This window comes from Rhamphochromis longiceps, linkage group LG1 (assembly GCF_057381845.1).
Source record: "Rhamphochromis longiceps isolate RC_006_pf linkage group LG1, R_longiceps_female_GT1.1, whole genome shotgun sequence".
Classification (NCBI taxonomy): domain Eukaryota; kingdom Metazoa; phylum Chordata; class Actinopteri; order Cichliformes; family Cichlidae; genus Rhamphochromis; species Rhamphochromis longiceps.
Genome location: NC_140557.1, coordinates 3,904,160 through 3,926,151, shown reverse-complemented (window position 1 = coordinate 3,926,151; position 21,992 = coordinate 3,904,160). Strand labels below are relative to the sequence as shown.

Here is a 21,992-nt window from a genome sequence, read left to right as displayed (position 1 = left end):
GAGGGGTGGAGATGTGCGTTTAGGGTGTGGTGTCAGGTGAGGCTGACTCACAAACCTGACCCCAATCATCTGATCATGTCTCCCCACTTGCGTATGTCGCTAGGAACTGAAGAGAGAACTGCGCGTGGTGTGAAGCTGAAGGAGGGCAGCTTGAAAGCTCCTGCAGAAAGCGATCGAAATTTAAAAACAAACACTGAGTGTGTAACGCTGTGTGAATACGTCCTTTATTATCACATTCTCCTTTTTACACTCGTGGAACCCACCCTCCTTCCCATCTCCACCAGACAGTCGCCTCAATCAGTCAGACCTCAGTCCTCATCTTCACCTCCGTCAGCATCCAGACTCCAGGGGCTCATGTCCTAAATCCTATCACTGCTGCGATTCCTTCATGCCATGATGGGTCATAGGAGTCAAATCACCAGATACATTAATTTCTCCTTCTCAATAAATCAAATTCTTACAAGTGATCTCGCCTTATTGAAATGCATATATGTATAATATGCTGGAGGAAATCTGTGCAGGCACAGAGATCTGATGTTCAAACCAGAACTCTTCTTCCTGTAAGGTGACAGGGCTAAGCACTGCACCACTGTGCCACCCACAGGACATAATGCATATGTCACGTGGGTGACAACAGGAAGAAAAAAGTTAAGAATGTTCAGCATTTGTAAGGGTGATAAAATTGCCATATAAAGCTGTTCATTCCACTCTCTCAGCAGTGCCTGTGGTGACCATGAAACATGAAGCAGTCTCCAGTCCAGAGCCGTACTGGGATAGAAGAAATGCTTTGACACAAAGTTCAAACTAAAACATTTTCTTAAATTGTTCATTACTCAGTGAGAGGTGGTCAGGGATTAAATTAAACAATGTTACAAAACAGGTAAGATTCTTATGATAATGAAGGCAAACGATAAACAGTGAAAATTTCAAGTCTACAGCAAGATTTTATGTTAATTAATCTTATTATTCTAGACAGTTTTATATTTATTTTACTGCAGATTTAATGAAGCACTTTAGTGCATAGCAAGAAAGAACACACGTGGCTTCTGTATGAAACAAAAAATCAGTCAGGTTTCGTTGTGTTTTGGCTTCAGTCCTGCACAGTTGCTATAAACGAATAAAGTAGAAGATTTCGCTGTGCTGCTGAGTTTAAAGACAAATATGTTTTTAATGCAGACACAAAGGAAAGCACATGATCGTCTCATCATTGAGCTTCTCACTGAGGTAAGACTGTAATGTGTTTCCCTTAAAGTATGAGTTGCCTTTGTGATATATGTTGTTGTGAATAAAACTGAATTCATTTCAAGGAAATTGTTGTAGTTTATAAAATATGATCAATACAGGAGTAAAAAAAGTAGTGTTATTCAGGGAATGTTCATTGGCTAACGACGGGTCACAAGCCCGTAGCCAATGAGCATGCGATCTCTTCAGTTTTCCTTTCTTGTGCTGCTGTCTGTCAAGATCGTGACAGAGGAAACGATCAGTTAGGTTAAGGATACTATGTTTGTTGCAACTGGTTACATTTACTTTTTCTTCTGGAATTTAACAAACCAAATGCAGGAGCTTTGTGTTGGGCAGGAGGGGGGGCTGCAGCTTCAGGTTTAGCAGTTATTTCAGAGTTATTATTGGTTCAGGAATACTGAAGCATCATGCTTGCTTTATTCATCTCCCGTGAGTTCAGAGCAGGGTTCAGTCCTTCAGGATAAACAGTCGTCTGAAGAGTTCTTGGACCTGGTCCTTCCCCGTGTCCTCATGGCCCCCCACTGAATGCTGAAACCAGATCTTTGACGCTGCTGGCTGTACGTGGTGTTTCCTCGTCCTCCTCCTTCTTCTTCCTCATCTTTCTTGGGTTGGCATTGAGACTCTTGGAGCGCAGCGTTGGATACATCTGGTCCTCCCCTACCAGCAGCTCCTCCTCCTCCTCTGCATTATTATTCTGACCCTCCTGTTCATGGCTTTGCAGCTTGGTCTCATCTAGTTCCTCTTTGGATTCCTTGCTGGTCAATTCAGTGGCCCAATTCTGGTCCTGCTGGCCGGGGCTATAGATGATGTTGCTGACATACTTCTTATTGGAGGATGGAGAGCTGCTGAGGGTTGGAGAGGATAAATACTGTGTGACCTTTGACCTCTCCAGAGGGAAGGACACAGCCGCCTCCAGTCGGCCCTTCTCTATGGGTTTATCTTTGTTAGTGTCAGCCGAGTCACGTTGAGGTGAAATGGAGCAGATCTTGGGGGATTTGATGTCTGGGTCACAGGGAGAGATCAGAATGTCCACGTTTGAAAGAGACTGAGTGTCCTTAAGTCCTTGTACCTCCAGAGCTGAGCAGAACTCTTTCAATTCACCTAAAAAGAGAAGTTCAAACAGAGGATAACTGTTTACCTTCATTCTTCTGATATAATGCGTCCAATAAAGACTCATCTCCTGTCCTACCTGTTTTGGTTCTTCCCTCGCTGTTCCCACCTTGCCTCTCTGGACTCTGCTGGACCCTCTTGTCGTTTCCCTCCATGTCTCCGAAAACCGACGTCCTGTCGTCGTGCTCCAGCTGGTATCTGTACAGACTGTACCCGTCAGCGCTGTTGATGCTGCCTTGGCGCAGCAGAGTGCCCGGCTCACACACGGACGATCCTCTGGAGTGCGTGCGGACGAGCTCAGCTCGGTCGACGCCCGCCAGCTTCTCCAGAGCGTTCATCATTCGGTTAGAGAACTCCTCCAGCTGAGCCAGGCGGAGGTCGACCGTCTGCAGGGATGCCTTCATCGAGTGTTCCCTTTCATTTACCTCCTCCAGACGCATGAACATGTTCTCCACCCTGAACACACGACATGAGTACTCAGGGCTGTGATGGCAACAAGTTGTAAGTTATGCTGTCTCACTTAAGTTTCAGTTGCCGGGTAAATCATTACATTTTTGTTTGTTTTTTTTCACATTTAACAGCATTTTAAGTTTTATTCAGTTCTTAACGTATGTATTTTTGATTCTGGCAGTTTTGGTCCTCCACAGATTGCACGCTGAGATGAACACAAACCTTTCAGACGTGACTCTTATTCGCTCGTTGTTAGACGACTGCTTCTCATCGTCCTTCTCTCTGAAGTATTCCTCCACACACTGTTCCTCAAACTCATGCAGACTCTTCAGCTCATCTGCATTCAGCACCAGCTCTGAGGGAACACAGCATTTTAAACTCGGCACACAAACACACGTGACTGCAATGTGTGCCTCAGACTGGTAGAGGTGGTTCTGATAGCTCGAGAAATACCAGGATTATGCTGTATTCATACTGAGCCTTTAACCTACTTTAGCTTCTGTTAGTGATGTGCTTAAACATATTACATTTTTAGATATCAGATACTGAAAAAAACTGAACAGGATCCAGAGTTTAAGTTCAGGTTCTGATTATGGCGGTCTCTGTCTTACGCAGTCGTCTTTCGCGGTCGTCGTACTCTCCACCCTCTGCTCTCCGTCTGCAGTGGCAGCACAGCCTCTTCAGTACAATGTAGATGTGGGGGAAGACGATTAGCGGCGGGGGCAAGATGGGGCGGTCATGGAAGGTCATGATCAGCTGATATCGCTGGAACTTCCACACCTGGTTAGAGATGGACTTCACCTCAAAAAAGGTGTTGCTGTGGAGCAAGTGGAGAAAATCTCTTAACTCATTCACTGCCATTGACGTCTATAGCCGTCAATTGCAGTGTATGAGTCAATGGGTTTAACTCATTCACTGCCAATGGCTGGCAGTGAATGAGTTAATTATCACTTTATCATTATATAATCAGGTTTTCAAAGTTCAAGGTGAAGTTATCAACTGGAACCGTGAGCTAACTAGAAAATGGTTTCTAGGTATTTTTCCTTCCCACCAGTTAATAGATTATGGTGACATCTACACAGGAAGTGACATTCCCAGCCCGGGCTATTGTTTTCAGTGCATCTCTACTGTACCTCTGTAGAGCAATTGAGGGGACACACTGCAGATCTAAGCAGTTTGTCCTCAGATGTTTCCTTGGATAGAAAATTTTCCAACAAAATGATTTCCTCTCAAGGTCTTGATATAGACACAGTATAGCACCAATAACATCAACTCGTGTTCCTGCTGCCAGATGGATACTTTGTTTCTATTGATCACACAGCCCTTTGTATCAGAGCAGAGAAGCTAAAAGGTCAAAGTTCATTTAAAAGCTTTGTTAAATTGGAAGTGTGCAAAAGTCTGCTTGGGTCTGAGTGATGAAAAATTTGTCATCAATGGGGTGAACATGAGGCTTCTTTTGGATGTCAGCATGCTCTACAGTCTGTCGCGACACTAATGTTACAGAGTTTGAACTATAAGGGCACAAACAGTGTGTTCATCCTCCAGCTCCGAGCAAATGAGTGAGTATAAGGCCGGGATTATACATGCTTGTGGACATGAACAGCTGTGTACTTGGGCAGTCACCACTTGATAATGAACCTCACGTCACATACTAAGTATGTACGTACGGCAAAGTAAACACTGCCATAATCAGCAGCCAAATGGTTTTTAGGACACATACGGATCATTCTCAGTATTTTGTCCACATATTTTTCTGTTTCCCCCATTTCCCCTTTTTCGACACTGAAACTAAACTCAACTCTTCTTCACTGCATTTAACTTGAAAAATATGACAAGTGTTTTTAAAGTGGGTTTTGTCTGAGTCAGTGTCTGCAACCCCTAATTTCCTTGTCTGCAGTGCAAGTGTCAAAGCTTAATTGACAGTTGTCTACACCTTACAAGGTGTGGATAAAGGCATGCCTGAGGCTGGCTTTGGGGGATGCCAGTTTTTGTCTTTGTGCTCTCTGGGCTGTCATGTGTAGCTCGGGTTACTAACGGATTTAAAATTAAATGTTGTTTCCTCTTTATGTTGTGACTTTTAAGCCACGACGGAACATATGTTACAGCTCGTGTCTGCAACGACTGCTCGGTGTACTGACTTGAAGACGGCAATGAGCAGGTTGACCAGAAGGATGTTGGCTACCAGCAGGTAACAAGCCATGATGGCGGGCGTGAGCCAGGCTCCAGGGATGCAGGGAGGAAGCTTCTTCCCATCTTCATCATATAAGTTTTCTCCACAAGGAGCTGAAACCCAAATACACACACACACGCATAGACTTGCAGCACTCATTAAATCTGACATAAAGAGTAAACTATAACAATGCAAAAGACAACATCAGGCAACAGCATTTATGAGCAACTGAGTTTTTATGAGTCTTACCAAAGAAATTTTAAATAGGGTCTGTAACACCCACCCTCAGAACCTCCTTGTTTCATAGACAGCACTTATGAAATGACACATTTTTGTGAGGGTAGCTTAGTTATTTCAGCTGCTAAACTCATTTCAGCCTCTTCTGGTTCAATGAGACTGAACCGAAGGGAGTTAAAAGAAAATCAGTGAGTTTAAAAGCATAAATTCAACAAATGATGGTCAGTAGATAATACAACTGAGATTTCACAACACTATGAGATTAGCCTTGTATGACCTCAAATGCACAGATGAGCACATTGACTGTTTGGTTTGAGTGGGTTAGTGCTTTTAGATGCTTACGGTTGATTTCCATCGCGTAAACTGTCCAGGAGCAGCGGAAGGAAAGAAGGAAGAAAAATAATCAGCTGAAAATCCTCAAAAAGTGAAGAAGACTTCATGTTGGAACCACTGAAGGAGATAATGTCTAACAAAGGAGAGGATGACAATCACAGTCACAATGAACACAACAAATCAACTGCAGGGGAAAAAATAAAATTCGTTTGTAGTATCCAAATGATTAATAAAAAGCATAAGTACAGTGAAAGTAAATACAGAGATCAATTGTTTTTGGAGGGAGAGGACAGCAGGGTGTGTGGACTAACTGATAGTTTACAGCATGGAGGGAGGACGGGGTAAGGACAGCATGAGGACAGGGGACTAACAGCTGTCTTACTATGGATTCTAGTCTTACGGTCTATGGAGTCGGCAAACACCTCTCCGTAGATCATCCAGTAGGGCATGTAGAAGATGTTGCGGGCCAAACGCCACGTCGGCTCCTCATCTGGGTGGAGGATGGCCTGCCGAGCTACACCAAAACTCATCAGCACCACCAGCATGATAACCACGAAGTACAACATGTCGATCATCTGGAGACATGTGGGAACACGAGACATTTAACCCAATCAATGTGGACTCTGTGACGATATCAATATTATACCACACGTATAAACAATAACCTGTGTGCACTGCTGGTACCCCACATAAATCTGATAATACAGTGTACATGTAGCTGTGTACTGTGAGGTACCAGTACATCACAGTCCTTTTAAATGTAAGACTATGATTTCCTGGTGCCTTTACAAAAGGTTGTGTAACATTGCGTTGGCCTGACTGTAAGTGCGGTTTCCTGAATGAAAACATAAGAAGAAACCCACACCAGGGGTCCTACCATTTTGCCGATCATCATGACATAGGGCCCCAGGTATTTGTTTACTCCGAAGATGTCAAGAACTCGGATGTACCAGAAGATGATGTCGACGCAATAGATGACGCGGCCATATCCCATGTAGGGCTCAGGCTCCAGCCGCAGCAGGAACCCAAAGATGAAGACCGAGATAGCCACCAGGTCTGTGATGTTCCAGTAGTCCTCCAACCACACGTTGATCTTCTGCTTCAGCTTCCCAGGCTCGGACATCAGGATCTGACCAAGCAAGTGTTTTCATCCAGGTCAGAAGAAAAGGTCAGAAGTTCATTTTTCAGAGACTGTAAACACGTTACTGTACAACCCGCTTGAACTGTAATGATTTGAAAAGTTTCCTAAAGTATCAATATTGCTAATGTAATTCAGTCTAATGCATTTCTAATGGAACAAAACAATTAAGGATCAAATGTTGTGTTAAAAGTGTAATTCAAGAAGAGACCCTTTAATATGAGATCACCTTTCAACCTGTCAGCTCAGAGGATTAAACCTTTAGGTTCCGCCATTGAGCATAATTTCAGTTGCATTTGGTTACATTTTTTCATGTAGTTTCTTCAGTAAAGTGTAAAATTCTAATTAGGCAAAAATAAAACGTTCTTTTTATGTTATTAGCTGTTCAGATCTCACCCTGCACCCCGATCAGATTTCATTTTGTCCTCACACCTACTGAGCTCATGCTAACTGTTAATGGCTGTTTTGTTTGTTTGTTTTTCAGGCACAAACTTTGCTTTGCCTTCAAAATTTTAATGACCTTCAGAGCAGAATCCAGAGTTCATAACAAGCTCACACTCAGTCTGAAAATGTAAAAAATAGACTTGTCAGACAAGAGCAGTGTCTGTGTTATATAACACAGTACTGGCATACCAGTATAAATTGCAACTTGGAGCAGCAGAGATAATGTTGTTCTTGCACACCTTCACAGACTGGAAGAGAACCTGATGTGGATCGATTTAACCACCTGGGCCAGTTCTTGTGTAGTTAGGGACTGAAATCTGCTGCTGAGTGAGTGTCACAGAAGCAGGCGGGGGTTAAACAGCCAAGGTGTGTTTGATGTTCACCTGTCTGAATTTCTCCAGGCCCAGAGTGACGATGTAAGAGACGACGATCCACTCTTGCAAAGACGGCCACCGCTCCATCTTCACCAGGATTATGTAGTTATACAACATCAGATACACCAGGTATGAGATCTGGCATGGACAAAAAACACAAGGATCATAGAATCTAAAAGTAAAAATTCAGCTTCTGGATTTATGATGGACAGCTAGAATTGGGAACGTTTCAGACTCTTAAGACCTCTGAGTCTTGATGTGCCAATTTATTTAAGCACATAACATTGTCCTTCAGAGTTACGACTCCTGGGAGACCCGGGCAACCCTTGGATAGTAAGTTCATTAAAGATATGGGAAAGAGTACTTAAAAAGTATCAATTAAACCAGAGGGCCGGATTCCTTAAGTGGTTTGCATATGACCCAGAATTTTTGCCTAGTAAGATCGACTCAACATTCAAAACATGGGCAAATAAAGGTCTCACCACATACAGTACGTTGTTGAAAAATGGAAAAGTGATGAGTTTCCAGGACCTTAAGAAAAAGTTTGGGTTGCAAAATCAAGATTTTTTTTAGATATTTGCAACTGAGGGACTTTCTGAATAAAAAGTTAAAAAATCCTCAGTTATCAACTGGGAATGAAGAGATTATATATATATTCGAGAATGTATATAGAGATGGACCCTATTACAAAATTTTTTCCAAATTATATTGTTCACTGATCAATCTACGGGGTGATGATACAAGATATGTTAAAGCAAGATGGGAAACAGAGAGCAACCTATCCCTAACAGGAGAGGAATGGGATCTGTAGACAGCAGTGGTCAGTAACAAGCTCCCCCTCATGGAGGGAATTCAGTTGGAAGAATGTAATTCGTTATTTTATTACCCCAGCTCGAAAATCCAATTATTCTCAGAATACAACATGCTGGAAGCATTGTGGACATGCAACAGCAAATCATTTCCGCATTTTTTGGGAATGTCCCCATGTGGTTCCATTTTGGAAGGAAATACATAAGGTCATGGAAACAATCTTCCAAAAGAAAATACAATTTCATTTTGCATTATTGTACCTAGGTAACCTAGAGAGTCTTAATCTATGCAAACCGGATAAATATTTGTTCAGTGTGCTGTCGGTAGCTTCCAAAAAGGCCATAACTCGCCTTTGGCTTAAAGAGGATACTCCTACTATAGATGAATGGATTGATGTGATATATAATATTTTTGTTATGGAAAGAATAACTTTTAGGCGAAAGTGGCAGGTGGACTCATTTGACAAATATTGGTTGAAATATGTACAAAATGGGAGGCCCGATTTTGTATAATGTCATTGTATTTCTTGGTTTGTTTCGTTTGTTTTTGTGTTTTGTTTGGTTTTGTTTTGGTCCGTTTGTCTCTTTTGTTGTTGTTTTGTTTTGCCTTGCTTTCCCCCCCACGGTGATTAAGTTGAATTTGTTGTACATGTTGTATAAATAAGAAAACTAATAAAACATAAATTTTAAAAAAACAAAAAAAACATTGTCTGTTGCAGTTCTGTTAAACACGAAGTTTCAGGGAAAATATTCATAAATGTTCAGTCTTTTTATATCTACCAGATACTTATTTTTATTATCTGAAATGCCCTTTTATATATTTCTCATTTTAAATATTGAAATGTGCACTTGCCGTGTTGAACCAGAACTTGGTGAATGGGGCATTGTAGAACTCATAGATTTTCCTCCCGATAGGAACCCTCTTCCCGTGCTTCTTGTCACTCTCATTTTCTTCTTCATCTCCTTTCTTTGAAGTAGCGTCAACATTAGATGCTGCATCCTGAAACAAAGTCTTAGTTACTCAAACAGCCTGATTTTATGCCGATGTTAACGACACGAGAGTTTTATACCTTGTTTGACTTCTTGTCATCTTTAGTTTTTCCATCATTGCTTCCTTTGGATGAATGATGAGGAGCTTCATCCCCAAGACGAAAGTCCAGGAGCATGATGGCAGGAGGGAAAATAATCCCTAAAATGACCTGGAGACAGGGTGAGGAGGGGACAAAGGTCAAGCTTAACAGAATTATGTTAACATATAGATGCCTCTACTGCTGGGATCCCTCAGGGTTCTATCCTTGGGCCCATTTAATTTAAAAATTATATTTTAACTTGTGAAGTTCTGAAAAGCAAACAAACTCTTAACCTTTTCTGTCTATCCAGTTTCTTTATTCTACCCTTTTCCTGAGAAAACCTTGCTGCTGTATTCTGCTGGTACCTTGAGGCTGTTGCTTTTGCCCATCCTCAGACAGCCCATCCACATGTCGGTCAGCAGCATCTGGCTGCAGGTGTGGGCAATGAAGTCTCTGTGTTTGGCAGCTACAGCCAGCTTCAGGCAGGTGGAGTTGCTCCAGTTTTTTAGCTCGTAGGTCAGGAGCTTCATGGCCACCTGCTCATCGTGTTTGTAGGATTGATCCAACAGCTCATAGGCCAGCTGACCAAAGTCCCTGCAAAGAAAAAGGCCAACACCCTCCTTAGGCTGCCTCACAGTGGATACTTTAAAGCTGGAAAACCAGCATGTGGCTTTAACAAACACAACTGAGAAGGTTTAAAAGATAACAAGGGCCTTAAGAGTATAAACAGAAGCTGGACACGATGTCCAGGATTGTGTGTGGGACTCACTTGGAGTTGTTCTCCAGGTCCTGGTAGATGTCATCCACCAGCTCGCTTTGGGAAGACTCGTGAGCCATGGCCTTGTAGAGCTTGCAGGCTACTAGAGCCTTTGCCATGGCCTCCTCCCCTCGCTGCCACAGGAACAATGCCATCTTTTGGCGCTTCATCAACACCGCCCACACCATCAGTTCATGGAAGGGGTATTGGAACCTGCTGACTTCAGGGTCATCTACATCAATGTCTACTTCCTCCTCCTTTTTCTTGTTCTTCTTTCCTTTCCCCTTTGGATGGGGTTCATCATCCTGCAGAAACCAAGCAGGTCAGCAAGTCTTCCTCTCAGAGCAGATCACCTTTAGTTTTCAGATCTACATGTACATACCTCCATGCCAAGAAGCTTCAGCGCTTTGGGCTGTAAGACACAAGATGAAAATGTGAGTAAATATTAGTGTATTGATGCTACAGCAGATGCAAGGTCATTTCTATCGCAGCTCCACCAACTTTACTCACTCTTTTGAGGCCATACAGGTTGTTATACAGAGTCCTGAAACTCTTCCTTGTGTACTTGCAGCGGTACGCTCCACCCATCAGGAACTCCAGGACCAGTCCAATATCGATCAGTGTGATCTGGTAATCTGGAGGAAGATTCCCCTGAAACACATGTCATTGGATTATGCATCTTTTGTTCAGTCATTCCTCATATTTTCTTTGATTTGCTAGTTTTCTTTCTGCAGATGCAGTGTAGAAGAGCCGATTTCCTTCAGTGAACAGGACACTTATACCTCGTTTTTAAAGGTCGTGAACATATTTTCTATGATGTGCAGCTGCGGTTCTGCCCTGGTACCTTCTGGGGACAAGCAGCCTGAGCTCAAAGCATATACTGCAGTTTAAATATTTCATGAACTCGGTGAATCCAGAGCACGGTACTCACCTTTTTGACATCTCGGACCAAAAAGTGCAGAGTGTTGGCTGGTCCCAGTTTCTGTAGAAACCAACCACAAAACAAGGTGATGCGAATAAAAACAGTGGTGGCTTCTCTGCTTAATACAATTTATACAAATTAACAGATTCACTTAGAGACCAGAGGACGTGATGAGCGGGATGCACGCAGACAGCAGCAGAGAGCTGTTTTGTAATCTGACAATAATGTGGTTAAACCATTGTTTTAAGAGCTTTTATGTCTGTGGATCAGAGCTAGATTAGAGACAGCAGCAGTGATATAACAGAAGAAGGACATTAAGCTGCAGAGCAACGTGTCAGCGAGAGTAAAGTGGTTAGAGCAGAGCTTTTGTTTTGTTAACAGATGTCCAAATTTTATTGAGATCAAACAAGCATGAAGGTATTATATTACAAGGGAAGAGTAACAAATGGTGAAGTACCAAGAAATTGGAGCATTTTCTGCCTGATGTATATGAGCAGTGTCCCTGAGAGAATTAAGATTTTTCAATGCATCATATAAAACCAAAACTTTTTTTAAGGTTTCTGCTGATTCAAACAGTGCAGTTTAATCTTACTCTCATATTCAACAAACCAGCCCTCATTACTGCATCAATAACAAACAGGCAGACTGGGAAAAACATTTGAAAGGTGACATAACATGTATTACCAGCAGGGTGTGCTCAAGCTCCACTGCAGCTTAGTTCAATGCTCTTCCAGCCCCCATTGAAGATAAGATAAAATAACTCTTTATTGTATTTTGAATGAACCTGAGGTTTATGTGTGTGTTACCAGCCTGCTGTGAGCACCAAATAATCAGGGCTCTCACCCTGCTACATCTAACATCTTGATTCAGGATAATCACACCCAGTTTAACACCACCATAAATCGGTTACCCAGTTTCATTACCCCGTCATAAAATGATGCTTTGTACTGGGTTTAAAATGGGTTATTTCTTTCTGCTGCTGATGGATTTTTATGCTGATTTCATTCAAGGTCATTTTTAATTTTTATTTATCATATAATTCTTGCAAAGAGCACTTTTTTCGTTGTAAATCAACTATGACTCTGCACACGGGAGGTGTCATGGAGTAGGTCCTCCTCTCACCGTGTTGTACAGCTCCTCCAGACGGGGGATGGTGAGGAAGTGGTGGATGTTGACGCCGTTCTCAATCAGAAGTTTAACGAAGTCGACCCTGTCCAACACCAGAGCGTCCATCATGGCCTGTTCCAGTGAGTTCACCTGTCCCACACAAAAACACCATCATGACAATCATCCCCTGCCACCTGCTTCTGGATCACAGATTTGCCTCGATGTGTCAGTCACTGAGCGGATGCTGGTGGCGGCTATTCAAGATGATAACATCACTTTTAGTCCAGTCTCCTACCCAGTTGAGCAGCTCCAGTTTCCGAGGGTCCGTCTCTTCAGGAGGTTCAGGTTTGCTTTTTCCTCCTTTTCCCTTCTTCCCCCGGGGTTTCCCTTTAGCCCCTCCTGCTGATGGTCGCTGGGCTACCGGGCTCTTTGGACGGTCAGAAGGTGAAGTTCGCACAGGCTGAAACAGAAAGCAAACGCAAGTGGGGAATCAATAATCCACAAACACATAAGTAAAAGACACCTAGGCTGAGGAAGCAGACAAATGGATGACAGAACGCTGATGTCAAAGAAAAAAGTTTCTCTTGAAAGAAAAACAAAGTTTACGGAGTGACTGAAGCTGTTGTATCTGTGAACTCACAGGCCAGTGGAGTCCATACACAAAGATCTGACTGCGAGCAATGTCCACTCTGTTCCAGGCCAGAGCCAAGCTCAGCTGATCAGACGCAGATGCATTTGTACCTGAAACCAGGAAAAAAGATCTCACCCTCAGTTCCGTCCCTACACAGACATGTTTTTGGAATAAATATTAGAAATATGAATGTGTTGCTGTTACATTGACCAATTAAACCATGTGAAATCACTGCGACTCCATATGCTTGAAGAAATTATCTGTATTGCCAGCAACATGTGGCTTTCATGACACTCATTACACCAAATGTCCCAATTTAAGTGGAGAAAAGCATAATTTGCTTTGATGTACTCAGACCTATCAGAGAAATGATCCTGAACTGAAACACAGGCCAACATTTCTCTTAGGCAGTCGCCTGTCTAAAATGTTACCTAACACAACAGCATTAACATTGTTGTGCGTTTCCTTCTTAAAACCCTTTCACACACCAACCTTTGAGCAGAGCTGTGAGGATGGACATCTCAATGTCCTGCTGTCCCTCTGAGCCCATCCTGAACACTGTAATCTACACAATCAACAAAGAAACAGCACAGTGAGCGACACAAACCGCACCAGACACCCAGAGCCTGAGAGGCAAAGCTCAGGGCAGAGAACCGGTCCCATTATAGGTCATCCGTCTCAAATCAATGTGCATCTTCTGCTTTGCTGGCTCCAACTTACTTATAAATCTTATGGTGCAAAGCTTGGACACATATAGACTGATTACTGTGACAATTTAGCTTCATTTATCTAATATTTTTCAAGATTCTTTCTTTGAGTCAACATAAATTAATTTAATGTCAGAAAGAATTGTGCATGCTTTATTTTGCATTTTATTTAGCATCAAATATTAGACAAGAGACCTTAATGTTTTCATAGTACTCATTCATTCACACAGTGACATTTTTAGCCTTTTTGAGATGTTCATGAAAAGTGGATCAGCTGATCATTTAAAGGATTCAAAAAGATCTTTAAAGGATTAAAAATATATGAAGCTAAAATTTCACAGGAATCATCATTTATCTTCAAACTATCTACAATAACAATTTTATGCAAATTGGAGACGATAAAGCAGGTCGTAAAAATGTGATTGAGATGGAATAAGGCATACGTAATCTGGTAAATCTGTACCTGTTATCTCTGAGCCTCCAAGGATCTATTTCCTTTGATCAGATATAAAAGTTGGATGCAGACATTAGATGTAAATGTGATGAAACTGTCAGAATTCCAGATCTAACAGACGTTGGTCTTGATTTATGCAGCAGACCAGGGTCTGAGCAGCTCTCCTGCAGAGGTGGTGTCCAATGCAGCAACCTGAACACAAATGTCTTGTGACATTTGCCAATAATGTTATTTGTATTTATTTTTAGATGCAGGCTGTATCACATTCAACTCTTAATCAACACCGATTGTGCATCTATTTTTTATTTTATTTAAAAAGACCTTAAATGAAAGAATAGGTCATCTGATGACGTCCTCTAATATATTCCAGCAGCATCAATCCAGCCTACTCATGAGGAAACCGTTTGGTTTTTAAACCCCCTTATCTGGCGATCTCAGCTAGACCATTGAGTGTCACTTAAAATGACATTGAAGGCTTCCCAGTGTGGTAAAATATGAAGGACCCTCAGTAAGTGTCAGTAAAGGATGAATCTGGAGTGAGAATCTGTTGTTTGGACATGTGCGGCAGGTTTTCAGATGCGTTGCACTGCTGGTTTCCCCCCCCATCCCATCTGTATTCTGTTGATTTGGTCTTTGTGCTTATTTACTAATTGATTTACATTCAAAAGGCAGGTTCTTCTCTGGAAGAGATTAATGGATAATGATATCATCACTGGAAGTCAAAATCTGAACAGGCATTTTCACGTGTGTGATTTACACGAGCTTTATTTTCCTCATGTTTCTGACTTCAGGTCATGTCTGCAGACAAACATGTGAACCTGCAGCAAAGCAATTTTAATCTGACAGCAGATCAGTTTAAGTGAATTGATGTTCAGATTTTTACATTTATGGGCAGCCTGCTGTTGCAGCTGTTCTCTGGAAGAAGCAGAGGATTGTGGGATTAAATAAATGGTGGAGGATCACAGAACAATCTCCACTAAGTGCTGCAGTGTCAGTTCAAAGGGAAACCCTTCATTGTGCAAATGTCACAGTGAACAGGTTTGTATAACATGAATCTGTAATCTGCAGAAACTGTGCCCAACCAGTAGTGTAGGTTAACGTACCACAGTTACACATGTGAGGTTTAAAAGAACTTAAACAATGTTTAAATTAAGTTTCCCCCCCCCCCCCCCCCCCACACACACACACACACCTGAGCTTTTGTCATTACAATCAAGTGTTTGCTCAGTGCTGGTTCAGAGACTTAAGCCATTGTTCTCAAATTGGCACCAACACTTGTGCACCCTGGCATGTAAGGTAGCTCCCCCTGGTTGCGTTCGGTCATCAGGCCTCTACATGGCTTTAATTCTTTTGCAGGGTTGGACTGTTACAGGACACCCTGCCCTACACAGTACAAAAGAAAAATGGTGCATAGCCAAGACGAAGGAAAAATAAAAACCAAAATCTGGCGCAGACAGTTTAATTTTGAGAAAAATTAATGCGTTTCATTGTGAACTCAAATCACAGTTTGACATTCGGTTGTTGTCTTTAGTAAGTCTGCAGCATATTCATGCACTCCTGAACCACTCCGATCCAGGCAGGGATTATTTCGTCCCCAACAGTAACACAGTGTATGAAGGCAGTAGGGCTGGTTTGTGATAAATGACTGAGACGAGATGGGTTGGGGATGGAGATCAGGTTTATTAATGAACTGATGAGGACATACGTGACAGACAAATGCAGTTATGAACCCCCCCCCCCCCCCCAAAAAAAAAAAAAAAAAAAACCCCACACACACCTTAATTTCAATTTGCCCCCAACCTACCAGAGCTCTCTTCTTCATGCACTCCATCACCATGAGGAAGATCTGCTGTGCCTGGCTGCGGCTGTAGTTGAAGGTCTTCTGGATGGTGACCAGCAGCTGGTCTTTGACACTCTCACTAACCAACCTGCGCAAGAGAAACATCCAGGTAGCCACATTAAACTGAGGAACGCAGAGGGGTATAACGATAAAGATATTCCCATATTAAAACTGGAAAACTATGAGCGTCTCACATGATCTGATAAATTGAATTATTAGTAATTGTGCATTTTAGAAGCAAATGTGATTTTCTACATGACATTGTAGTCTGGCTATTTAACTTCAATCTGTCGATGACAATCCTCAGTGATTGTATCAATACCATAACTGCCACCAGGTGTGATCGTCTAGTTAAGCCTGGCTTTTACGTTCGTTCAGCTCACCCATCTTCCTCGCAGTATCTGTGAGCAAACGAAAGGATGTCTGAAGCTCGACCACTGCCATCACAGACCACCACTGGGACAGGGGGCTCCTCCTTCAAGCTCTCCAGTGTGATTGAGATAACATTTGGACCACCTTCTACGATTAGACAGACCACTGGGACCCCCTGACCAAGACCTGAAACCACCATACACAAAAATAAGTTCTAAGGCCAACTTCTATCAGCATCTGCAATTCAAAATAATGACCTTTAGCATTCAGTGATTAGCTTCACTTGCACCAATTTGGTTTTCCTTTTCTGAAGAGTCACTCATTCACACAGAGTGCTGTGCAGCTTTAGCATTGCTGAGCCACCCACCAGAAAACTGCTCTCATGCATGGTCTTCCACCGTTATGCAGGACCACGTACCCAAACCCAGCACCCCTTTCACTCTGGAACTGCTTTCTAGCCATGCATTGTGCTCAAACTAAAAATGGTTTGTTAAAGACAACATTTCTGCCACAAGTAGTGTGAAACAGCCGCCTCACTTAGACTTACCTGACTCGATACAGTTAAGGTTTGATAGGAAAAAAAAAAAAAAGTCTTGATTTTCTGGTCATTTATGGTGGCCTCATGAAGTGAGAGGTGACAGCTGAGCTCCCCTTTGCTGTCCCTGCCTTACAGACAGCTCCAGGCATAGGATGACAAAGGGAAACCCACAGGTCACACAGATTGATGGACTGATAAGCTTCAGACTGACACTAAAAGCAATTGTGCATTTTGGGTAGGTCACATGTTTGACTCACGTGTGTTGATTTTCTGCAGAGAGATATGCTTCTCCAGCTGCCGGCGGAGGCGAACCTCAGCGCCGTACTTTCCACACGTCCCGTTATCAGCAAGGATAAAGTGGGAGTGGCTGCTGTTCAGGACTGACAGCTTGCTGAGCGGGTTGGACATTGTCTGATAAGGCCGGGTCACCTAAAACATGAAACCCCATGTTTCACCCAAGTGAGGAACAGCACATTCTGCTGCCAGGTGTTTTACTACATAAATATCTGCAAACACTGTCGGCTTAGACTCCGTCTGGTTTGTCTTACATCTCTCCCAATCAGGTCTTCTTTGTTCTCCACAATCCCCCATGGTGCAATCCCGATAGCACAAACTTTCCCTCTGGACTTTGAAGAATGGTCTTTCAGAGCATCGCCAACATGGCGGATGACTCCTGGGGGGGGGAAAAAAAAAAAAGTCATGATATACAAAATGACTCTTTTTGATGTCAAAGAACAGCAATGGCATCAAGTCATCTTTGCATAAAGAATGAAGGCTGTACCTGTACTGACTCCTCCAGTGAAGATCCAGGCTCCAGTGGTGACAGCAGCTTTGATCAGCCCTTTACCAAAGACCTGCTTCAGCTTGGGAGGCAGGTCAAAGTTCTGGAGGCCTCCATGAACAGAGATGAGTAGTGTGGGAAGCTCCAGCTGCCAGTCCTTCACCATCAGGTGGAGCAGGGAATCTGGTTTGGAGTCAAAGGAGACCCTGATGTACTGCAGGAGGAAGAAGAGGTGTCAGTGCTAGAATGCTACAGAAGCAGTGAAGCTGGCGTGTCACTCCTCAGGCACACTACCATGGCCTTGTTGACATGTCCTCCTCCCTGAAACTCCAGCACCCCGTAGGCATCAGTGGGGGAGACCTGGGTGTGTTTGAGGGCACTCCATCTCTCCGTAGATTGGACTTCCAGCTGGACCAGTGGGGCCCCGTCCTCTTTGGCCCCCAGAGGGATGGCGGTGTGCTGTGCCACCAGCTGACCACAGCTGCACCTGAACAAAAACAGCAGTACAAACAGGTTACAGGCACTGATGTTCATTTACCGCCTCACTGTGTAAGGTAACTGTTGCACTGAGCAGAGGGGGGGGGGAACTGTCGTTTCTACTATAATATGACGAGATGAGAAACTATCATTTCCACTTTAACCATTTTTGCTTTTATAGGATATCAACTCTGCAGACGGGCTTTCATTAAATTGCAGGAACTGAATGTTTTGTGCAACATTACCGCAAATAAAATTTCTGAACCTGAAGTTAAACACTAATAGTACAGGTTCTCCAAGAATTCTTCATAGCAGCAGAACTCACATTATAAACCGGTGGTCAACTCGTTTTTACCATCAAGCTCGTCTCGTTTGTCATTTAACAGACATGAGGTCATATGACTAAAGCACATAATCAACAGCGAGTGACCAGTCACATTACACTGAATGAAGCGATCAGTGTAGAAGAGAAGCAGCTAATAAAGACAGAAAGACTCCAGTCACTGGAAAGCTTTTTGGCTCCTCTGGAACTTGAGTTGCTTGTAACAAAAACAAGTTAGAAAGCCGCACTCATGGCCTCAAGTACAACACAATTACAACACTCAGGCAGACGGGAGCGATTCCAGAAAACCAGCCTTAATTTACATTACACTCAAAAACCCGAACACCAACGAGCACAAGCTCAGAGCCAAGAACACACAGAGACTAAGGTGAAAGACTGGTCTGTTTATACAGATGAGTTCATCAGGGAAGTGGAGACAGCTTGGGGAAAAGGGACACAGGTGAAGACAATAAGGACAATCATTAAGGATTAGCTCAAAGACACAAAAGAAACAAAGGAAAAAGGAAATAAACTAAACACAAAGGCAAGAAAACAGAGGCTGGAACAATAGACCAAAACACAAAAAATACGAAGAGCTAACTGAAATATCAAACTCCAAAAATGAAAATGAGGGTTAAAAAATTTAAAAGAAAAGAAATAACACAACAAACCCCAGAGGAAGCTGTAATTATAGCTGCATGAGGAGGACCAGCTGATAAAGATCACTTGAAAGTGACTGAACGCAGCTCGTCTCCTCGTTCATAATCATTCTGTCCGGTGAGAGAAATTAAAAAGAAGAGAAAATTCTCTCTCTGAGGTTCTGCACTCGATTGTGTCGTTACCTGCTGGCGTCTTTGCTGGGAATGATCTGGATACATTCCCTCTTCTGGAAGGTTCTGTCGATCCAAGCTCTCTGGATCTGAAAATATGTGATTACGAAGAAACATGAGGATGACTCTGCTTCTCCTTCTTCACAGTAACAAAGTAACAGGTTAACTGTCATCAAGAAAAACATGAAACCGAATGTCCGAGAAACACCTGCTTCCTTTCATCTTCAAAGGAACTTTAATTATTAATTTATCAAATTAAACTTCACTCATCCAACACAGTGATGTTTTTAATTTAAGGACTATATTTTTCCAACTCTACTGATAAATTCACATCATCTGCACAAAGAAGGTAACAAAAGGCAAAGAGACAGAATCATTGTTTTGTCAGTTTGATCATAGAAAATGATTTATTCCACTTTTCCTGCTGTTAATAATAAATAAATAAATAACTATTTGGTGGTGTATCCTAAGGTGGATATTATGGATTAAATATGTCTCACATCAGCAAGATTACAAGATAAACTTAGTCGTGGATCAGAGTAAGTTTTTATAATAAAAACAAAAACTTTATTCAGTCACTAATATAGAAAACTATAAACAGGAAGTCAGCTGAGCGTGTCGGTGCTCTCTGTGGTTCATTCTTGTTTCTGTGTTCAGCTGCAGAATGACTCAAATGAAACACCAAACTGCTCATGTCTGAATATATCTGGCTAATTTCTGGGAGAGTGGAGCTTTCCATTTCTTTATGCACCCAATCCTCTTACCCTCCGTCCTAATCCTGGAGCTGCACAGAAAAACACACGGAACTCCCCTTTAAAGCTCTATTTCCTGTGTGTTTAAATCCAAACAGCACCAATGACTGGTTGTTATTGTGTGTCTGCACTTTGTAAAATTCCTGCACTCTGGATGATGGAGGATTAACGTCCGAACGGCACATGAGCCTCAGCGTCATTGTCTATTTCACGTGAGCGATAACCCTCCACCATCATCATCATCATTATCTTTCCCTCCCCATCCTCCTGACAGCTGAGGAAGAAGAGGAAGAGAATCAGGTAAATTCAGTGATTCATCAGGCAGCAAACGTTCTGTAGAGAAGGAAACCAAAGTTACTGTTCTGGGTTTAACTTTAAACGAAACAAAGACGTGTCAGAGAAAATACTTCAGATGTGAAGAAGTCACAATTAAAGGGCATGATTTTCACATCAGGATGTGTGTGAGAATTCAAATGTAGTCCTCAGTACAAATCCGTCTGATATCCAGTAAGGCCAACATTAGAAATTAGAAAATAACTTTCTAATGTATGCTGCTTTATGTATGCTTGAGCCAGGCAGTGCCCACACCTGCAGCAAACTGAGTGTTTCCAGTAGTAAAAATGCTTTTCAGAGAGCTCCATGTGGGAAAAGTTGACTTTGTTCCCATCAGGATTCTCCCCAAATTGTCCAGAGTTTCCTGTGTGACAACAGCTAGAGGGAGAAATGGTTAAATGAAAGTGGGTGAGCCATTGCCTCTAGCTAGGATTCTGCAGTTGTTTTAGCCTGCAGAATAAAAACCCAGGAACGGAACCAATCCCAAAAAGTTCTGTTCATTTGGACGTAATGATTCAGTGGGAGAAACGTTTCCTTACTTATCCAAGTGTCAGCTGACTGCAGGTTTCCCCAACCTTATAAACAGTACCTTTGCACAATGACTGAAGCCAGCACCACTAACGATGGACTGCAACTGATTCGTGACAACTGTCTGATTTTGTTTTTTCAAACCCAGAAAGCAGCTCGAAATTATCTAGTGGCAATGAAGGATGTCAACCTCAAGAATAGCCAAATTTTATGGTGGACAAAATCTTGCTTCTTGTTCGTTTCTCTTCAGTTTTTTCAGTGTGTCGAGGTCGTAAACACATTGACAGGGATAAACCTAAAAAAGTACTTTTTAGACATTTTTTAAAATTAATCTTTGAACAGATAAAATAGATTTGTTGTACATTCGCTCTATTTCTATCCACTATGAATATCATTCTTACAGAATCTTTCAGAAACCAACAAACCTCTCAGATGCTTCATGTTCAGATCGGGCGAAGAAGAGTCAGAAGTCTGTGTGGACACCAGCAGCAGCCTGCACATCTACTCCAACGTCCAAACATCTCACTCAGTGCTAAACCTGAAGTGAACTGCAGACCCAGCAGCTCTGTGAGCTCCCACTGGCTTCCAGCTCCGCGAGGACCCTGTGAGGACTGGGTCTGGGTGCAGCTCAGCAGATAAGAAAGGAGTTGACTTTATGCAGCTGAGCAAGTTCATGTGACAAGCATGTGAGGCAGCAGGGCTCTTTGTTCGACCTGGTCTCATGACTCCAGGCCGAGGTAATCCTTCTGGGAGTCTCATGACCCATCAAGCTTCAACACAAGAGCATTTTCATGAGCTGCTGGGACCAGACTCAATAAATCTGCTTTTAAAAATCCCCCAAAAACATAACCTCCCAAAACCTCCCAAACCCTGATCCTCCATGTGCTCAGCTTTAAACTGAAACCTGTTGAACCTGCTCCCCCTCAAGATTTCGGTTTGTCTTCATGGAAACTGAGTCCATCTTCTTTGGTTTGAATCGTTTTGCTTCTTTACTCCAGTTTTTACATTTGGTTGCTTTTCCACTGCATCTCAGAGAGGAATTCTGTGCTCTTTTCTTCACTACGGTCACCTCCACACAGGAGTTTAGAAATGCAGAGCCCACTTTAATTCAGGACGGCCTCACCTGTGGACCAACCAGACTTTCTAACATTTTATCATGGCACGAAAAGCACCGCTGATATAACTGCATCTGGATTCTGGGAAACACTCGTGAAAACAAAGTTTGCCTGCACAACAGACCGAACACACATTCAGTTCATATGAC

The 21,992-nt window shown here is 42.6% G+C and overlaps 1 protein-coding gene across 1 annotated transcript; it reads right to left on the bottom strand.

The window, feature by feature from the left end:
- Positions 1-717: 717 nt before the first annotated feature.
- On the bottom strand, positions 718-21,336 carry LOC146678131 (transient receptor potential cation channel subfamily M member 1-like). Its single transcript, XM_085411876.1, has 27 exons — positions 19,128-21,336; positions 17,781-17,973; positions 17,487-17,700; positions 17,254-17,378; positions 16,963-17,134; positions 16,179-16,353; positions 15,760-15,883; positions 13,287-13,359; positions 12,804-12,904; positions 12,459-12,623; positions 12,179-12,313; positions 11,066-11,116; positions 10,645-10,785; positions 10,517-10,546; positions 10,147-10,439; positions 9,743-9,971; positions 9,378-9,506; positions 9,161-9,307; positions 7,508-7,636; positions 6,420-6,671; positions 5,943-6,117; positions 5,552-5,572; positions 4,941-5,085; positions 3,414-3,619; positions 3,025-3,157; positions 2,432-2,808; positions 718-2,343 (listed from the first exon to the last, which is right to left on the bottom strand). The coding sequence occupies exons 1-27, from the start codon at positions 19,298-19,300 to the stop codon at positions 1,751-1,753; spliced, it is 4,701 nt and encodes a 1,566-aa protein (XP_085268002.1). The 5' UTR covers positions 19,301-21,336; the 3' UTR covers positions 718-1,750.
- Positions 21,337-21,992: the final 656 nt, after the last annotated feature.

Coding starts and splice junctions, on each gene's coding strand:
- LOC146678131 (XM_085411876.1), bottom strand. CDS start 19,300: ATGTTTTTCTTGATGACAGTTAACCTGTTACTTTGTTACTGTGAAGAA. Junction 6,672..7,507: donor GCCTGGAGAAATTCAGACAG/GTGAACATCAAA, acceptor TTGCTTGGTCAG/ATCCTGATGTCCGAGCCTGG. Junction 3,620..4,940: donor CTGCTCATTGCCGTCTTCAA/GTCAGTACACCG, acceptor CTTGCTCCACAG/CAACACCTTTTTTGAGGTGA.